This window comes from Carcharhinus amblyrhynchos, chromosome 18, assembly GCF_965287045.1.
Source record: "Carcharhinus amblyrhynchos chromosome 18, sCarAmb.v2.hapA, whole genome shotgun sequence".
In the NCBI taxonomy this organism is placed as follows: Eukaryota; Metazoa; Chordata; class Chondrichthyes; order Carcharhiniformes; family Carcharhinidae; genus Carcharhinus; species Carcharhinus amblyrhynchos.
The window spans coordinates 8,165,196-8,185,577 of NC_137341.1; the positions used below are offsets into that span (position 1 = coordinate 8,165,196).

General features: G+C 40.2%; 1 protein-coding gene across 3 annotated transcripts in view; it reads right to left on the reverse strand.

The window, feature by feature from the left end:
* Window positions 1-4,719: 4,719 nt before the first annotated feature.
* Window positions 4,720-20,382, reverse strand: part of ttyh3a (tweety family member 3a) — a 168,545-nt gene continuing 152,882 nt past the window's right edge. For 2 of the 3 annotated variants that reach the window (XM_080206310.1, XM_080206309.1), the window contains one exon: window positions 4,720-8,546. Coding sequence is in view for 2 of the 3 variants with exons in the window: in XM_080206309.1 (XP_080062435.1) it covers window positions 8,481-8,546 (66 nt within the window). In the remaining variant the exon portion in view is untranslated. Of the gene's footprint in view, window positions 8,547-16,442; window positions 16,552-20,382 lie in introns of all 3 variants that reach the window. The other variant, XM_080206308.1, reaches the window with a different exon arrangement.

A 20,382-nucleotide genomic window follows, 5' to 3' on the forward strand; every position in this document is an offset into this window, starting at 1 on the left:
ATGGAGTTTTCGACCATATTGACAAGGGTTCACAGCTAAGGGAACAGAAGCCAATTGAGGTAAGCTGATTACAATGTGGCGCTTTGGGATCGGGGAGGGTTACCAACTCTCCAGGATCGGGCCAGGAGTCTCCAGGCCACAGCTGATCAATCTATGGCTATATGATCATGTGGATCTTTATCTGGACAAACAGTCCCATAGAGAGCCACATGAACTATTTTAATTGCAATTGTTGCGAAGGTGATTAGAGTAATTGTAGATTGGTGTTTGTAAAATTATAAAATGCTAGAGAGAAAGCATTGTGTGGGCCCTTTAAAGGGTGGAGCCTTTTCTGTGCTTAGGAAATTTTAAAAATGTGAGTACATATAGAGAACTCAGACTGAAACATTTGTATCAGAAGGCCAAGCAGCAGCATTACCAAGGCAACAGTCATTTGAATTGTTTGAATTCAGCCAATCAGTTTGAATTAGGCACCTGGACACCAAGAACCTATTAAATTTAAATCTGTCTTGGCAACCAAGGACCAATCCGATTATGGGATGGGTATTCATATGTCATCACAGGTATAAAAGGAAGGGGGTGGCGTGACAGAGCAGGAGAGCAACTGCCAGAGTCATTGCTATCTAGATGAGGTTTTGAGCTAAAAGCTAAGAACATCAACAGGGAAGGCACAGAATATTCCCAAAGAGACAAAACCTGGTCGTAATTTAGAGAGTGACTAAAATTCTATTTTCTTTTTGTTAATGAATGGAAATTGTATTTATCTGAACATCATTCCATTAGAATTTTGCTTTATTGGGTTGTTCATGTTCAATAAATTGTTACTTGTTGACTTGAGAGAATGTCAGGGAGTTATTTTTATTTAACCACTAAAAGTTGCTGAAGAGCACATTGTTATGAGGGTGAAGTGGTACAGATTATGAAGTGAGGTCCTCCTCTTTGTGTGATTAGGTGTTCTCAGAGGGGGAGAATCCACCTCCGATTCAAAACACGATGGTCTGAAAGTGAAGGGGGTTTGTCGGGAGAAATGTTCTTGTTCAAATTTAAGCTTAAATTTCTATTTGATACCTCTCCCCCTCCGCCTAGCCATTGGATCAGATCTTAGGTTCTCAATGAATAGCTGCCACCTGTCCTCATCTAGGAAGGAAATGCAGTTACTGTAGCAGTATAACAGGAAGATCATTGTGAGCTTCCAACCACAGATACTGCCTGACCTTCTGAATTTTTCCAGCTTTATGTTATTTCAAATTTCCAGCCTCTATTAAATTGCTATCATGTTGTGACAGTGAGTGTACATTTAAGAAACATTATTTAAAAATATATGCAGCTTCAGCAATGTCATTTAGAGGTGGACCTAAGCTGTGGCAGTCAGGCGATAGGGTTTTTTTTCCCCCTTTGGGCTTTAAGTTTCATTTTGGGGAGTGTCTGTTGGAAGCAGATTAGTCGCAAGCTAAGAAGCAGCCTCTATATCTCTCTGTTCTTTTTATTTGGTTCCGAAACCATCATCAGTTAGCTGAAGGAGCAGCTTATTGCAACCCTGCCTTAAAGAAGCTGTATTTTGGGAAACAGATTTGATTACAACCTCTTCTGAGTTTCTTCACAAGGGATTTTCAGCATTCCATGCAGGAGGCTGGATTCCTATAACAAGTGGGCATTAATCTATGCTGTATTGTGCTTATTTGGAGGGGTTTGGGTATTGGATATTGACTTTGGTTGGAACACATTAGAGACATTTCCTTAAGAGTTATACACTATTGTGGTTGTTGCATTTCTTGTTTGTAATTGTTAGAAGTCTTGCTAATTGTCTTACTGTACATGTCAACAATATTCTTAATGTAGCATTGTTTTTGGTAAAAGCTTCAATCACACCTGAAGTGAAACCTCAAGCTCATTCCAGCCAAATTCAACATAAAACATTACGGTCAGATGAGCTTCATGAAACACCTTTAAGTATCCCTACCTGACTTGGAACAACAGTCGTGATATTGAATGCGATAAATTTAGATATAACAGGATACTTAAAAGGTTGAGAGCACTCAAAAGTGAAGGCACTTGATAGAAATGTAGGCGCATAGGGAACCATAGAACCCTCAGTGCAGGAAGAGGCCTTTTGGCCCATAAAGTCTGCACTGACAATCCCACCCACGCCTCATCTCCCATGTATTTATCCTGCTCATCCCTGGTACTATGGGGCAATTCAGCACGGCCAATCCATCTAACCCACACAACTTTGGATTGTGGGAGGAAACCATAGCACCTGGAGCAAACACATGCAGACACAGGGAGAACATACAAACTCCATACAGTCACCCAATCCCAGAATCGAACCAGAGACTCTGCTATGAGGCAGCAGTGCTAACCCACTGTGCCACCAGGTTTAGGAGCAGGAGTAAAGCCTATTGGACACTGAAACCTGCCACGCCATTCAAATCAATCATGGCTGATCCTCTTGCTCTTTAACACCATTGTTCCTCGCACGCTCCCCATATCCCTTGAAGTCGTTCCAGGAAAAAGTTCAAAAATTACTGAGGAAAGGATGGAAGTTACTGAGAACTGGGCACAACTTTCGATCTCCTTTCAATGCAGAAGTGATGCTGGAGAACTGCGAATGCTGCACCCAGATCACAAAACAGGGAGCAGGGACAAAACAAGTCAGGAAACATCTGGAGACAATGGGTGCGATCTTACCGGCTGTTCCTGTATTAATGCCTCAAACAACTTCTTCCCTGCTGCCATCAGACCTTCGAGTGGACCTACCCTGTATCGAGTTGATCTTTCTCTACACCCTATGGCTGTAACACTACATGCCACACTCTCTTCTTTTCTTCCCAATGTACAGTATGCTTTGTCTGTATAGTGCACAAGAAATAATACTTTTCACTGTATCCCAAAACATGCAACAATCAAATCAAATCAAAACAAAAAAGAAACATAACTGCTGATTAAAGTTAAATTACATTTTGACCTTTGCATCAGTCGTATTGAGAATTTGCTTTTAGTTGATGAAGTGAATAGGGTGGTCCAGGTGCGAGACAAGATCCAGTAGCACACCCCTCACAAGTTGAAGATATGCCTCCCCAAATCTGCTTTCGCCTCAGCGAAATATTCTTTGGGATTGGGTAGGTGAGTGGAGGGGCTAGCAGTGAGATCAGAGTTGAAGGTATCAGAGAGTTTTGATACTTCTTCTGGTTTGAAGGGCTGTTCCCCCAGCTGTCTTGATGTCTGCCAGGAGAACCCCTGAAATAATGTAAAAGCTATTGGGACCACCAGATTCTGACCATTATTTTGCATGGGCTGCTCCTTCTGGTTTTAATATCACTGCTAAAAAGGGAAAAGATGATCCTTTAACATTTTTCTGCTTCATGTCTGAAGCCTGGAGAACCAACATGAACTTAATGTTCAACTTGTTCATGTGTAAAGATGGATTGGACAAATGGGTGTTCGAGGCAGGGTATTTCACCCATAGAGCAGCAAGAATTAAAAAAACGCTAGGTTTCTGACATTGCTGACCAAGTGTTTATTGGGTAGTTTTACTTCAGATGATAACGGGACTCAGCCCATGTAGTGAAAGTATTGCCACAGTATCGTTCAGCTAAGGTAGTCCAGGATTTTGACTCAGCGTTCTTTATTATCATTCTTTCATGGTCAAAGTGGAGATGCAGGAGATTTTACTTATCAGTGTCACAAGTAGGCTTACGTTAACATGGCAATGAATTTAGTGTGAGAATCCCCCAGTCGCCACATTTCGGGTACACTGAGGGAGAAATTAGCGCGGCCAATGCATCTAGCCAGCACGTCTTTTGGACTGTGGGAGGAAACCGGAGCACCCAAAGGAAACCCGCACAGGCACGGGGAGAACGTGCAGACTCCACACAGACAGTGACCCAAGCCGTGTCCCTGGCACTGTGAGGCAGCAGTGGTAACCACCGTGCCACCCTGGAGAGAGACTTGGAGCTAATAGTGTCCTCCTGCAGTTACTGCCCTCAACCTTCAGGGTGATGGTCTCAGGCTGTAGAAGAAGCAGAAATGAAGCCAGATGCTGCCCCACTATGACATGCTGGCATTTTCCATGAGAAGAAGTGCCTGTCTAAATCAGACCATTGTATTAATGAGGGTGGGGGCGGTGGGTGGGTTGTTGCCTTGCGCTGAAGCCAGAAGGGATGACGATGTGCAATTGGCAAGTCCAACAAACTTTATTAGTTTCATTTTGAAAACATTGAGTTCAAGCTCATGGGAACCACAGGTTTGACATTTACAACATTTTACTCATTGGAAAAAAAGATTTTGTTTTAAAATGTTATAAATCTAGTAAGAGCTAGAGCAATTCTTAGCAAAAATAATAAAAAGAGCAATAGTACACAGGTTCATTTATCATTTCTTTTAAATCAAAAAAAATGCTGTTTTAAAAACAGGCTCCACAAAACTACACTAGTACTAGTTACTACAATTACCAGTTTTAAGTTACATATTAAGTAAAAATTGAAGCAGTATGTTACACAACAAATAGTTTGAAATGGTTAAAAAAGTGCATTGAGGCAAATTACATTTCACCAATCAATGCCCATTGTTCGTGCAAGAGATATTCATTTGTGGATATAGCTTTCTACAAATGATAAAATTTCTATTAAAACACTGAAGGATTGTCACACTAATACGACAGAGTAACTCTGGTTCACAATGTAACTAAATAGATTATACAGGACTCACATTTTTTTTACATTTCAAAATTTTCACCTGCCAGCATTTTCTAATAATTTCAAATATTGGTGAACTACATCTGAAATTAAAGTTCCAGATCAATTGTGTTGGAACTGCGAACATTTAACCTGCTGAATAAAACTTTAAAAAAAGATTAAAATCTCTTTCTTTTAAAAAAGGGAGTTTGATGTAAACAAAAAAAAAAGTGAGTCTTCCTGCTTACAGGGAAGGCAAGAAAGTTGTGACAGGGTCCATGTGAAACGTGGCTGAATTCGGGACATAAATTTTGAAGTTTAAGCTTAAAAATCTGTACTACGTAAATAGGTCGTGTGTAATAACCACTTCGTACTCAATGCTTCAATTCCGTCCACTGCTGTAATGGCAGGTATCACATTCAATGTGACTACTGAGTGAAATGTCACCCAGTAAAGGCACATCATATCATGGCGTAGCCTCACAAAGGCAACATCTACATGCTCGAGCTACTTTTCGCTACCCCAATTCCAATCTCCCACCAACAGTTAACCTTAAGGCCTTCTGGAAATAGATACTTTTTATTAAACAAACCTATTATTTCAAATCTCACCTTGTGAGCAGGGAATCGATTAGACAATATACATTAAGGTAGGGCAAACAGCCACTGATCTTGCAAATATTGCTGCTGCTGCTTTCCACTGACCCTGGTCACAAAAATAACCTGTTCATTTGAAATGGAATTTTTGGCAAAACAACGAAAAAAAATGCTGGTCGGAAATTCAAACATCTATCAGTACTCGAGTCCCCATACTAGCAAGAGAATACATTAAGTACTACATAAAGAGTATGGCACTACAAGGTTAAATCTGCAGTGCTTAGGAAATTCACAGCAAGTATCTTACAATCACCACAAGGTCTGGGTTGATGGCCAATTTTACACCCTGGTGTCTCCAGCATTCACATTTTTCAAGGTTGCATGGTTGGTTATGTGCTTTCCCAGGTGTAAAAAAAGATAAAACTGTGGAAATCCACTTGTCACAGAATTAAAACGAACATTTGTGCTTCTGAAAGCGATCGAGAATAAGTGCATACTTGCAGCTGAGTACACCAACCTTCTTTAGATTATCCTGCACATCAGGCTGAACAAAGTGGTGGACAGGTCCACTTTTTGATCGACGGACAGAACTTAAAACAAAATTATTACAGAAACCCCGTCAGCAACACAGTGCACAATGAATTCAAGCTCGACCTTTAATTCCCTTCCCCACACCCAAGTAATATATGGCTGCTACATTTCATGCGATGAATGTAAAACCGTGTGTTTTATTTTCACACGTTGTAAATTTCGATGTTGGTTTTTATAGTGAAGAACTTATGTCTTGCTGCGGCAGGACGCGGTTCAGTTTTTTTTCCTGAAGCACAATTTGAGCACCTCACTGTATTCGAGGAAAAGTATCAGTATTTTAGGGAATATCTTATATGTAATCTTTCGTCTTTAGGAAAGTTGAATCAGACATGGGTACCCATTTGGAACCACGCTGGTTGGTGGCAAAGCTACATCTCAGCGCATAACTGGAGGGAAGGGAATCTAAACTGAAGTAGGATTATGTCAGCGTTGAAACTGGTTGACTGGTGAAAGCTAGCTTCTGTATTTCAATAAGCTCAACAAAGCACGTTTGTGTTTTAGGAGTTTCCAATCCAGCTTTTACTTTGGTGCATAACAGTTTTATTCGTCAATCGAGTATTACCGCATTTACCGTATTCCCATCAAAATTACTGCAGAAATGTTCCACTATAGAGGCTACAAAAAAAACCATAATAGACCTAGGCATGAAGTGGTTTAAACATAGTTTAGTTATTGGAACAATTTTTCCAAAGAAAGAGTTTAGAAAATTATAATATTAATTTTATTTATGCTAGCACCCAGGAGCAACCCGAGGCCTTACTTATTTTACCTCGGCGCTGAATCCATAGATTGTTGGAAAGTTAACAGCAGCACTATGGTTTCCAAGTGTTGTTGAGATGGATTATTCAGATGTTAAGAGCAAAAGACTAAGTTTGCTTGCAGTTGCGGTAGCGTTGTTACACTTTTTCCACAAGAACGGGGCGGGGGTGAGGGGCTAGACCTCTGGAATGTTTCATTCAGGAATCTGTGGCATTCCATTACTCAGCTATCAGCTGGAGAGAAGCAGGAAGAGAACAAATTAAATGACGTTGTTTTAAAGAATCATCCAGAGATTAAGACACCTTGCCTTAAGTTTGAGCACTTGAGTTCTAAACTTCCTTTTCACACTGAAGAAAACTGCTCAAACTCCAAAGTTGGAATGTTTCTTATTGAATCTGAATGACAGAACTGCCGTAATGTGTCCTATAAATAGCTGATTAGATTGTTAAACAGCACCATCGCTAAACATCAGCGGAAACAATGAACAGTGGATTGTCACGATTCAGGCTTGTGGTTACTTTATCTTTCGAGACAGCAATAATTGAGGAAGAAGAAGAAGAACTTTGAAGCTTTTGATTTATCTAACTGATAAATTAAATGTTTCTATTCTTAATATCGCACTAATTAAACCATGTATTAATAGTCCACAAAACTGAGTCTTACAGGAAAATGCCACTACTCTATTATCCGCAAGGACGTTATATCCTCAAGTGGTTAGACGCATTGATATGTTTCCAGTAATGTACGACTTTGATCCAATTTAAACTCATTAAAATCAGGTGATACATAATAATGCCTGTGCAGGTCAAAGCATGAGAAATTGCACCTTAAAGAAAATACAAACAAAATGGAAGCAAAACTACAGGTACTGCATAATACTGTGATATCATTAAAAATATATATCAAAAAGAGTACTGGAAGGGATCTTTTGTGCAACAGATTAAAACGTTTGCTAAGCAATACTGAAAACATGCACCTGTTAGGACTGGACATTTTCCGGTGTAAATTTTTTTAAGCTTTAGAAAACCATTTCTTATCCAGAAGTTACAACACATGCATTTCCAGTGATAACTAGAACCGGATTAACCACATCAATTAGCTACCTAAGTTTGCTGGCTTTCAGAGCTTTAGTGCATTTTCCCAATATTTACACAAAATTTGTGGCAATATATGCCATTATCACAGATAAAACATCCCCATTATATTCAACTTAGTGGTTAAAAGTGATATCACACCCATAGCAAACATAAAAGACCACAGGTGTCACCATGAACTCAAAAATGTCTCTCCACATTTCTATCTCCGACGTCTTAGAGATGCCACAATACTTTGAGCTTGTGACGACCATAAAACAATTAATATCAGCACTGCATTCTCATCATTTTCTGGCATCCCATCTTGGTGAACTTCTCCAGATAAATACAAACTTTGCTTTAATCGGAATTATTGTTTATTGATCGACAGCGACTGGTGCACTTTACAATTATTACAACATGAAAACCAACCGGTACAGCTATCGTGGTCTTGTTCGTACGGCGATAGACCGGTGCACCTAGATATCCTGACACCCCCCGTTGCAATAATAGAAATGAGAGAATCTTAAACTGAAGCAAACTGGAATGATGTAAAATGTGATATTGGGACTGGTAAGGTTGTGCAGCATCTACAGATGTGACAATACACACCCCAAAGCATTCATACCACACTTTACTTTGGCAGAATTATCCATTCCTAGTAATCACTAATCTACCTATTGTTGTACAACTGATAGAATAGCGTTGCTCTCATTAAGTTAGTTTGACTGTATTAGTGGCATTGGACAAGCAGAAGTTCCAGTTTATTTTCCTTTTCTCCTCAAGTCTTAGTGGATGCTGTTGGTTTCAGGCCTGTTTGTGGCGAGGTATTTGGCTCTCATGCTGTTTGAGTACTGTGAGGCAAGAGGAGAAACCATATTAGCAAGGTCTATCAAATGTGCACAACTATTAATTTAATAAGCTACATCATCTTTACCAAAAGACTATTTTCTTCAATTTTCCATTTCACACTTGTACAAGCAGCACACCTGAAAGAATTACTCAGTTTCTGTAAAATATTATTATTAATCTCTCCTCAATCCCCAACTATGAAGTGGTGACCATAACATCCAAGTTGAACTCATTACATTTTGTAGGGATTAATCACCACAAATGTTGGAAGGGACCAGTTTGTACATCAAGGAGGCTGAGATACAGAGAGTTTCAAGGTTGGTGAAACAACAACCTTAAGCAACATGGGAAGGCGTCGGCCTAGTGGTATTATCACTAGACTATTAATCCAGAAACTCCGTTAATGCTCTGGGGACCTGGGTTCAAATCCCACCACAGCAGCTGGTGGAGTTTGAATTCTGGAATTAAGATCCTACTGATGACCATGAATCCGCTGTTGGAAAAATCCAACTGATTCACTAATGTCCCTTGGGGGGGGGAAAATTTACCATCTTTACTTGGTCTGGCCTACACATGACTCCAGAACCACAGCAATGTGACTGACTCAACTTCCCTCTGAAATGGTCCAGCAAACCATTTAGTTTCATGGGCAATAAATGTTGGCTAGCCAGTGACGTCCATGTCCCATGAATGAATAAGAAAGAGGTTGTACTTAATGCCATCATGTTCATTAAAATGAACAGTGATGGTGGGAGTGTACGTTACAAGTTTGTTTTGCAGAGGAGGTTGAACAGGTTTGTGATTAACTTCCTCACTAGAATGGGCACAGACTGCCTTGGATTACTGGCACTAACACCTCGCCCCAGGAACTTGGTGTTAGCCTTCAGTAACAAAGTGAGCACATGCTTGAGAGAGGGGTGGCAAAAAGGCAAATCCATGCATTCAGATCAGAATTGCATTTAAATCAGCAATCTTTTCTGCCTTTAAATATTCTCCTGTATTAGGATCACCTGCTATTGGAAGTGACAGATTGAAAGGAGCCAACACGAAGATCTCAGAATAAGGGGTAGATCATTTCAGACTGAATTGAGGGATTCTTTTACACAGAGGGTGGGGAATCTTCGGAATTCTCTACCCCCGAGGGCAGTGGCGCCTCAGTTCATTGAGTACGTTCAAGACAGCAATCAATAGATTTCTCGATATTAAAGATGTCAAGGGATATGGGAATAGTAGAATAGTGCTTCCAGGCTCCAGGGATGAATGACCTTTTCCTATGTTCAATAAAAGGATTTTAATGAAAATGATCAGCTATATATTACACAAAAATAAACTTCACCATGGCCACACACATTAAGAGGGTTATAGCAAACATGACTGCAATAAATGGCTAAAGTTGTTTAAAAATATCCTCAGTTCTTACGATCAAAAGTAAAATGCTTTCAAAAATTAAAAATATAATTGTTTTATGCATTTATAAACATAAGAGATGAGACATGTATTAATCATCACAGAATTTGGCAGTTACTTTGCTTATATTCAAAGATAAAAGCACAACATTCAAATCATCTGTACAATCATTCACTGCATCGAGAGATGAAAACCTCAATTTTGTTCTCATGTACAGTATGCCTATGGATTCCATTTAAAATAAACAGCATCACAGTGAAGGATTAATTCACATTAATTTATGGATTCTCACACATACAAAATGTTCCACTTCACAGCTATATAAAAAAGGCAAACTGACGTCAAATAGGGCATATAAATAAGAAGAACTGATATTAGTGTAAACTGCAGGGCGTAACGTTTCAATGTAGGAAAGTTCTTTTTTACAACTAGCCAGTTGGTGAGCATGTGAATAGTTATATCCCAGTAAAGAAGAGTCAACACGGATTCAGGAAGTTTAGCCAATATTCTGTGGGATTTAGGAAATATTTCTCGCCTAGTAAGCGAAAGGAAACACAGCTCTCAGCTTTTCACAAGTTTCACATCCTTGTGAAAATTATTTTAAGGAATGAAAATATGATGCTGGCTACATAACCAGCTTAGATCAAGAAATGACACATGACCATAAATGGAAACTTGGCTATAGAAAGAGATTACAGGCAGGGTGCACAAGTTCAGCTAATGGCTCGTTTTTTTAAAAAAGTCGTGAGGTGGGCAACGAGACAACTAGGCTCAGAAAGATTTCAATATTTTGAGTAACTGTGCCTGCAGGGGAGAATTGCTGTTCAATGGCAGAGGGCAGGGCGGGGTGGGGGAGAGTCAGGGAGACAAAGAGTACAGATTCAATATGGATCAAATGTAAATTTAATATTTAGTGTGTAATCAAGGGACATGCATGCTTATTGGGCAGTACTGGGAGGAGTTCACAAGCAAAGAGTTCTGTGATAAATTGTAGATCACCTACAGAAACGTCAGTATTCATTTATGCTGCAGTTTAAAAATCAGGAGGGAACAAAGTGTCATCTTGGACAACCTCAGGAGGCTCCAGCGTGTATATAGGTGTTTAAATACTAATTGATGTGTAGTCAAGGCTGCAAATGAGGTGAACGCAGCCATCAATTTGCACATAAGTTCCCAATGAGACAGACAACCAGACAATATTTCAGGGGATTAATGTTAGCCAGGACACAGAAATTTCCCCGTTGTCTTTTGAAACATGCCAAAGGGTTTTTCAGGGTCCACTTGACAGAGCAGGCAAGGCAGCTGTTTATCATTTCAATTGAAAGATAAATCAAAGTTGGAATAGTACTGTTGTTATACTGAAGTGATTTTAGTAAACTAATCATGAAACATGGAATGACATAGCATTTGGTATTGTCTGTGCTGGGGCTTTCGAAGAGCTATTCGATTCTTCCCACTCCCCAGAGCTTCATAAACGTTTCCCTTTCAAGTATTTATCCAATCCCCTTTTGGAAGTCATTAGTGAATCTGCTTCCAGCATCGTTTTGGGCAGCGAATTCTAGATCGTAACACTGAAAAACAAAAATCCTCACTGTCCCTCTGGTTAGTTTGTCATTTAGATGAAATTTGTGCGCTGGAAACAGTTTCTCCATCTTTCCGCGGACAAAACCGTCCATCATTGTAATTAGAGTCATAAAGGTTCATAGAGCCTGTTCCCACGCTGTAAATCTCTTCGGCCCAACTTGTCCATGCCACCCTTTTTTCTAAAAATCTGAAGCTAGTCCCAACTGCCCACATTTAGCCCATTTCTCTCTATTCCTATCTTACCCATGTAACTGTCTAGATGCTTTTTGAAGGACAGAATTGTACCCACCTCTACTACTGCCCCTGGCAGCTTGTTCGAGATACTTGCACCCTCTGTGTGAAGAAGTTGTCCTTCTGACACTTTTGTATCTCTTCCTTCTCACCTTAAACCTGTGACCACTAGCTTTCGACTCCCCTCATCTTTGAGAAAAGATACTATCTAGCTGATTTGTGCCTTTCATTATTTTCTGGACCTCTTTGACTCTATAAAATCCCCCCTGAACTTTCTCTGCCCTTGGGGAAATACACTAGGAATGTAAAAGAAAAACGCCAGCCTTTATGCCAAGCAATGAAGTAGACATTACAAATTGGATCAAAATCTTTCCATACCTGACTAGTCACTGAATTCACCCACTTCAATTCCCTCTCCTGCTCCATATTCCCTCTGTTTATTTCTCAATCATTTACTCTCATTGATTCAGTAGCTACACTGATGCCCCATTCTGCGATTTATTAATGATCATCCTGTATTTATGACACCTGCTTTTGAACATCCCTGCAAAGTGGAAACAACATCTCTACGTTTAAATGAAAAAACAACTTTCATAATCTCAAAAACAGCTCATGCTTCAACCTTCTCCAGTCAGCAAGTACAGTCTCTCAATCAGCCATATATGATAGTGAAATAGCTCAACAGACTTTTGACATCTTACCATACGTCATTTCAATTTAGAGGCCCCTAAAGTCAACTCTGGAAATTTTGCCAAGTGCAGCTACCTCAGCTAAACAAACAGCTTTTCGAAAAATTGTAATATTTTAAATTTTGTGTTTTCATGAATAAAAAGGCAGAAGTCAGAAAGTTGCAATTGCTGGAAACTAATATGCAAAATGCTGTCAGTATTAAATAGGACAGAGAGAGAGAGAGAGAACAGGTCAGCTAATGTTTCAAAGATTGATCCTTCATCAGAATTAAACACTGACAAGAGTTGAATCTGGAAATGTTATATCAGCTGAATGCTCCTCAGTTGCCAATCCATCATCTCAGCATTTGCTTACACAAGATAACAATGTGCCCTGCTGATAAACACACTAATGACTGAGTTACCCATTCTCCAGCAGGGAAGGTTAACTATTGTAACTGGCCTCATCATACTTTGGCAACAATGGAATATAGTCCAGTTCCTGATCTCTATCTCTCAGAAGATGAAGGAATAGTGTAAGGTTTGGCTTTGGGGAGTTGAAAATTCAATATCCAGACACACGCACACAGCACAACTGGCAAAGACAATGGAGAACCACAAGTCATGATGTAACTCAGTGCAGTCACCCTTTAAGCAAATACTTATACATCTTTCCCCCACCCCTCCTGCCCCTTGCACAAACAGAAACCAATAATCCATACGCAATTGCTTTAAATATTGATTGTGATCATTTGTATTGAGTGTGAATAAATAAATACTTTGACCTATTCAAATGCATTTTGAACACCCTCAATGTCAGAGGTTCGTTACCTTCTTAAATATCAATCACTTTGTAATAAATTATCTTCTAACATCTGCTTGAAGTTTAATTTCCACCATTGTAATTATGTACCCTGTGGTTTTACCTGCCTCAGGCACTCAGCCTACACCCTAAGGTTTAGGATTTTCTCCCTAAATCTGTTCAGCAGTGTATCTCCCTCTTCTCTACAAACCTTAAAACTCTCTCCTTTGACCTTGTTTTAATTGTCTGGCTCACACTCCAGTGAACCGTCTTGATTTATTTTCCCACATTTTTGTGTGTGATTGTGAGAGAAAAAAAATCGAAACATTTCTTCTCAGCCTGTCTGCAGCCTTGTCCATAATTAATCACACATTCCTCCACGGTCATCCAGTTGGATGTGTCTGCGCTCGAGTGGTTCCATTCCTATGCAACAGCAATGTTTTCTCTTCCTGCACTGTGATTTCTGGTGTCCCTGAAGGATTGCTCCTTGGCCCATTTCGACTTCCCACCTGCTTGCTGCTCCTCAATGACAGCATCCCAAAGCACTTTACTGTTACATATACGTCGACGACACCGAGCTTCACAGCACCACCTCCGTCTGCCAAATTATCAGATTGCTCATCCAACATCTTGTACTCAACGGCCTACTCCTGTGACCTGTGTTCCCAGCTGAAAACCGGGATCAGTTAAGAGGAAAGCTGAGAGGCAGAAGCCCTACAGTGGTGAGGAATAAAACAATAAAGTGGGATCTCATTGAGGGACAGAGAATTTAACTAAGTATCAACTTACATTAACACAGAACCAATAACAATGACGACTTGTATTTATGTGAATATAAACCATCTGGAGAAGTGTTATGAACCAAGACTAGACACAGTAAGATTTGTGCAGATGGCCAAAATCTTGGTCAAAGATGTCGATTTTAAGGAGTGTGCCAAAGAGGGAAAGAAGAAGTAAGGAGCCAAAAGACTATGCAAGGAATTCCTGAACTTGAAGCCTAGGCACTTACCAATGGTAGAGCAATTACGAATTGGAATGTTGAAGAATTAGGTGAGTAGATACCTTGGATTGAGAGTATAGAGAAGAGTAGTAGGGGGGGTGAGGATGGGAATTTTAAAATCAAACGGTTGATCAAGGCTCAATGTGGGTCAGCCGGTGAAGCATGATGGGGACAGGCCCTTGGTGCGAGTAAGAACACGGAGGGGAGAATTTGGATGACACCAAATTTAGGGGATACAAGAATGTGTGGGGTCAGCTAGGAAAGCATTGGAACAGTCGACTTTAGAGAAAGTGAAATCATGAAGGTTTCAGCAGAGGATGAGCTGAAGTGAGGCCAAACTGAACAATGTTGCAGAGGTGGAAATAGGTGGTCTTTGTGATAGTACAGATATGTGCTTGGAAGCTCACCTTGGACAGGTATGACAGCAAGATTGAAGGGTCGGTTTAGCCTGCTCAGTTGCGTGGGAGAGGATGGAGTCATAAAGACATAGGACATACCAGCAGTTGTCAGCCATTCAGCCCTTTGAGACTGCCGTGCTATTCAAAACATTCATGGCTGATCTGATTCTTATCTTAGCTCACTTTGCCATTTCCCCTCCCATAACCTTTGACTATGTTAATACAAGTTTATAAATTTATAACTTCAGTATTTTAGAGCCTGTAGCTGGAGGTCAGAGTTTGGAGTGAGGATTGCAGGCAATTGCTTTAATCTTTGCCATATTTAGTTGGAGGAATTTCTCATTGAGTATCAGATGTTGGATAAGCATAGAATCTCTGAGGCGGCTGCCATTCGGCCCATGGAGTCTGCACTGACCACAATCCCACCCAGACCCTATTGCCGCAACACCACGCATTTACCCTGCCGGTTCCCCTGATACTAAGGGTCAATTCAGAATGGCCGATCAATCTAACCTGTATATCTTTGGGCTGTGGGAGGAAACCCTTGCACAGGCTAACCAGAAGACGACAGGAACATATCTCAGCAAGCATCATGATTCAGCTGAAGTATAAATCAGGTCTACTCCGTCACCATTTCTTTTCTTATTGGAATATAGAAGGTACTGCACCAAAGCCACATTATTTAAAGATGCACATTTTAGTATCAAGACGACAACTGGTGATAAAGCATGTTTCAGTTTCCATTTGGAACACTATGATGGCAGCACAGCATTTATTGTAGGATATCAGAACCACTGCCACCGAAGAATGAAAACTTCAAAAGTTAGACGTTGCAAGATGTCCTTGAGATAACAGGAACAAAATTATGTTTCCACACTGTAAAACATTGCATTTTCACAAATCACAAGAGAAGACACGAAACAGAACATTTTATAGCATTTTCTGAGCAAGCTAAAATAAATATAAAATTAAAATAATTTTGGTGCAAAAGGGCTAATACAGTGCTCAAAGTGTTCAAACTGCGCTTCAGTGGTCACCTACATTCTGTACATTCCACTGAGTGCATACAAGCATATAACAGGGATGTCACATGATTTGTATCACAAATGAATGATCTTTCACATCAATAGTGGCCTCATGATATCATACCAGTCAGAGAAGGTTATTGCAATATTTTGGGAGTTTTTTTTTGGAAGATAAATGTTGCGATTACAAATATTTCTGCTGGGACATCAGCCCAACAGAAATGTTAAGCATTGGAGATATGAAACAAACAGCACAAGTGAATTCCACATTCAACATTACTTGCACTAGTCCACATAGTCTGGGGTGAAGATGATTGCAAGCCTTCACGGAACGTTATATCCTTGACATGCACGTTAACCTCCATGTTTGGAAAGGGTTGGCAAAGCAATGAACCATCTTGTCGTAACCCACATTGTGACATCCCTACTAGTGCATGGGATCTGGAGCCATCTTCCAATGCTTTTCCATGCTGTTCTGCAAGGTGTAATTTTTGAGAGTGCTAAAAGCAATAATTAAATAGGATATAAGCTGTATCGTAAAGTTTATTCTTCTGATACTTAGCAAGAGTGCAAAATTTAAAAGAAGATCAGAAGCCACATGGAGTGGAGCAACAAAGCAATGCTCCAGTATCCATTTAAAATGCTGTGCTGGCTGAAGGGTGCTGTTTCAGAGAATCAGAGTGGGGAAAGGATTGCTCATTCAAAATAATAATTTTTAGCAAGGGTGAGTACTTGAGGAACTGAAAGCAATAGGGAATGGGATATAAAGCCATATTTCAGTACCTGTTCTGGTTTGCTGCCTTCTTTACCAGTAAGAGTTGGTTCTCGCACTGTTGCAGTTCTTTGGCTGCCAGCTCAGATGGCTGCCATTGTCCAGAGCAGCCAAATACAGCTGTGGCATTGCAAGAGAGAGAAATAGAGTGCAGCCTCAAAAGAGAAATCCAGTGCAAGCAAGTGTAAAGGGGAAAACAAACCCACAAAACACCCAGGAACATTCCCAGGACAGGGGGAAGGAACACAGGAACAAGTGGGAGCACCACAACTTATAAAAATAAAAACCTTTTCATATATGAACACGTCTATCAACTTAACAGCACAAAAGCCCCTCAGCAAACCAAGCCCACTCCTCCTCCTCTTAACTTAATGCAATACTCCATTATATTTTTGAACCAAGCACACTTTAACCTTTGAGGACTGTAGAATTATGCACCATAGCCAAACACAGCTGGAATTCTCAGTTTAATATAATTCAGAGAAATCTCAAATATCTTTAAAACGCTTGTTTCTCATGAATGTGATTTTTGAAAAAGGGTGGAAAACGGGTTTTGTTTCTCAAAGTAGTTATTTAATCCACAAACACAGGATTGATATTTAAAAAAAATCTTGGGGGTTATTTTGAAAGCATCACAATGCACCATTAAAAGTGACCACTATTACAATAAAGACACAAATCTTCAGGAAGCGAGGTGATGCACAAGTCAAACTGGCTCAGGTACCAAGGGAGATACTTTGCTTTCTTGGGGGGGGGGGGAGCATCTCGTGCCACCAGTGATTTTTCTAGCGATGTCTACGTGCAAAACCCTGGTACGATCATGATTCAGAAACGTTGGATGGGATTTGGCAGACCCACCTGCCTCTGGGATCACCCAGTCCCACCAAAAGTTGGGCCACTGAATCTCCCACGATGGATCCCATCCTAATGGGGCTGGAAAGTCTCAGCTGTAGGAGCTGGAGTAAGCCATTTCACCGGCTAGCTACAATTCAAGAAAACCATGGCCGCTCTGTATCTCAATTCCAATGGCCTTCCGGTTTTTTTACATGCCTTGACACTCGATATAATACCCAACAATGTAGTTCTAAAAATTGGGGGGGGGGGCGCGGCAGGGCAGGGGTGGAGAAGCAATGTGTTCCAACTTTTCACTACCTTTTGCAGCAAAAATGCTTCCTACTTTCACTCCAAATACTCTAGCTCTAATTTTAAGATAACATCCTCAGAGTTCTAGGTTCTTCCATGTACAGAAATAACTTTGCTTCTCCAATTAGATCACTTCTGAGCCTTTCCAACTTGATGGGATTTCAGCCAACTTTTGTAACATGTCCTCATAATTTAACCCTTTAGCCCAATATGCAATATACCCTCTTCAAGATATATTTTATACCCAAAACTGAACATATTACTCCAGTCGTACGTTTAAAGTTTTTAAACTTCATTTATTAGTGTAACAAGTAGGCTTATGTTAACGCTGCAATGAAGTTACTGTGACAATCCCCTAGTCCCCACACTCCAGCGCCTGTTTGGGTACACAGAGGGAGAATTTAGAATGGCCAATGCATCTAACTAGCAAGTCGTTCAAACTGTGGAAGGAAACTGGAGCACGCGGAGGAAACCCATGCAGACACAGGGAGAACATGCAGGCTCCGCACAGAGTGATCCGAGCCGGGAATCGAACTCGGGTCTCTGGTGCTGCAGAACTGAAAACAACTTCCTCACTTTTGTTTGGAACCTCCTTGAAATAAAAGCCAGCATTCAATTAGCCTATTTGCTCATTTTTGCACCTGTGCACTAGCTTTTAATAACTTGTGTAGGCACCCAAATCTTGCTAATTCTCCCCAGTTCCTAGTCTCTATTTGGAAAATGTTTTTTTCTAAACCACACTGACCACTGCCAAGTTAGCTCATCCTCTTGTTATTTTCTGCTCCAGCTTGATAATTTACTGTGCCTTCCAGCGTGATCTTATCTGTAAACTTGGATACTGCAACACTACATATTCCTTCATCCAAGTCATTAATATATATGGGCAAAAGCTGAGACTCCAGTGCAGACCTCTGGGAATCAATGCTCGTCACATCACATCAATCACAGAACAGCCCTGTTTCTCTAGTCAATATCTCCTACCACCCCAGTAATTATCCACCCACTTCATAACGTTAGCTCCAATTTAATTTGGTTTTATCTACACTAATAAACTCGTGTGAAACTTTGCATGCTTTCTCAAAATACATATGGACAATCTTCAGTTCTATGGAGACCTTATAGAAACATATCTAGTGTCTTCATGATCTTACAAGATAGAATCAGGGAGGTTGTTTCCACTGGCAGGTGAAACTAGAACTAAGGGGCATGGCCTCAAAATAAGGGGGAGCAGATTTAGGTCCCAGTTGAGCACAAACTTCTTCACACAAAGGGTCGTGAATCTGTGGAATTCCCTGACCGTGAAGCAGTTGAGGCTACCTCATTGAATATTTTTAAGGCAAGGATAGATACATTTTTGAACAGTAAAGCAATTAAGGGTTAGGGTGAGCGGGCGGGCAAGTGGAGCCAAGTCCACAAAAAGATCAGCCAGGAGCAGGCTCAAGGGGTCAGATGGCCGACTCTTGCTCCTAGTTCTTACGTTATTCATAAGCATGTCTCTAACCACCATGCTGGCGATGACCTCCGCAAAGGAATTCAGTTAAACAGATCCACCCTTCACAGATCTGTGCTAATTGCCTTTGACCAATGTATACAAGTCCAAATGCTCAGCCACTGTCTCTGATAATAAATTCCAGTAACTTCTCCACAAATGGTCCTGATATGTCTGTAGCTATGTGGTTCTTTTGCAAACCCCTCTCATCTTAAATAACCAAATGGCATTTACAAATTTTCAATCCGAAATACGCCATTCAGGATAATTTTAACAGTTCCAATTTCCTCACCTATTTCTTTTACTATCTTGGGGTGGAAACCATAGATCCTAGAGATTTGTTTATTTTAAGTCTCATTATTTTCTTCATTAGCATTTCTATTTTAGACTAAATCCATCAAGTTCCTCCCTGTGACTTATTTTTAGGTTCTTTGACATTAATGGTATTTTATCCTCCTCTTCTGTTGTAAAAATATACAAAATATTCATTTAAAGTGTCTGTCATTTTCTTGTTTATTATATTCACACCTGTGTCTGTCTTCAGTGGGTTCACATTCCCCATCACCACACTCTTTCCTTTAACATTCATATTTATAATAAATTGTGCTATTAGCTTTGATGTCCTTTGCAAGCTGTTTTGTATGTCATTTTGTATATCTCATAACTTACGTCTCTTTGCTAATTCCTAACTAAATTCCCACTTTCCTTGCCTTTGTGGAGGCTTTTTCTCTGCACTGAAGCTCATTATTAAACCAATGATTAACCAATGTTGCACAAGTAGAAGTTTTGCCTTTTTGGTAAATTTTTTGCATTAAAAAATATTTTACTCCGTTCTTAAAGTTACAAAGTGGACAGGGCAAGCCTGAATCCATCTCCTTACTTGCTCCAAAAACCAAATTCAAATTGAATCCAATTCCTGGACCCCACAGCAGAGATAAACAAGATTCAAGCTGACAAGAAAAGGCACTGTATCCCATCTTGGGCTTGGCCTGATGCTCGATCTTAGCTAAAAGGATGAGAAGCATTCTAGTTTTTCATACCAAATATGCATTGAATCCTTCCCACAAGTTTACCCATTAACAGCTCATGCCCAGGACATTCTCATCCTTTGAGAATCTGTCTTTCTTAAACCCCAAACCTTGGTTTGGGGCTCACCCCTTCCTCTCAAATCTAATAACAAGTTCAAACACATTCTGAACATGATTCGCGAGATGCCCTCTTATTGTCGACCAGTTCTGGTCAAAGACATTTTACATAATAATAGGACAGCATCACAGTATGGGAAACAAACTCCGGTATTTGATTTGATAAATTATGCC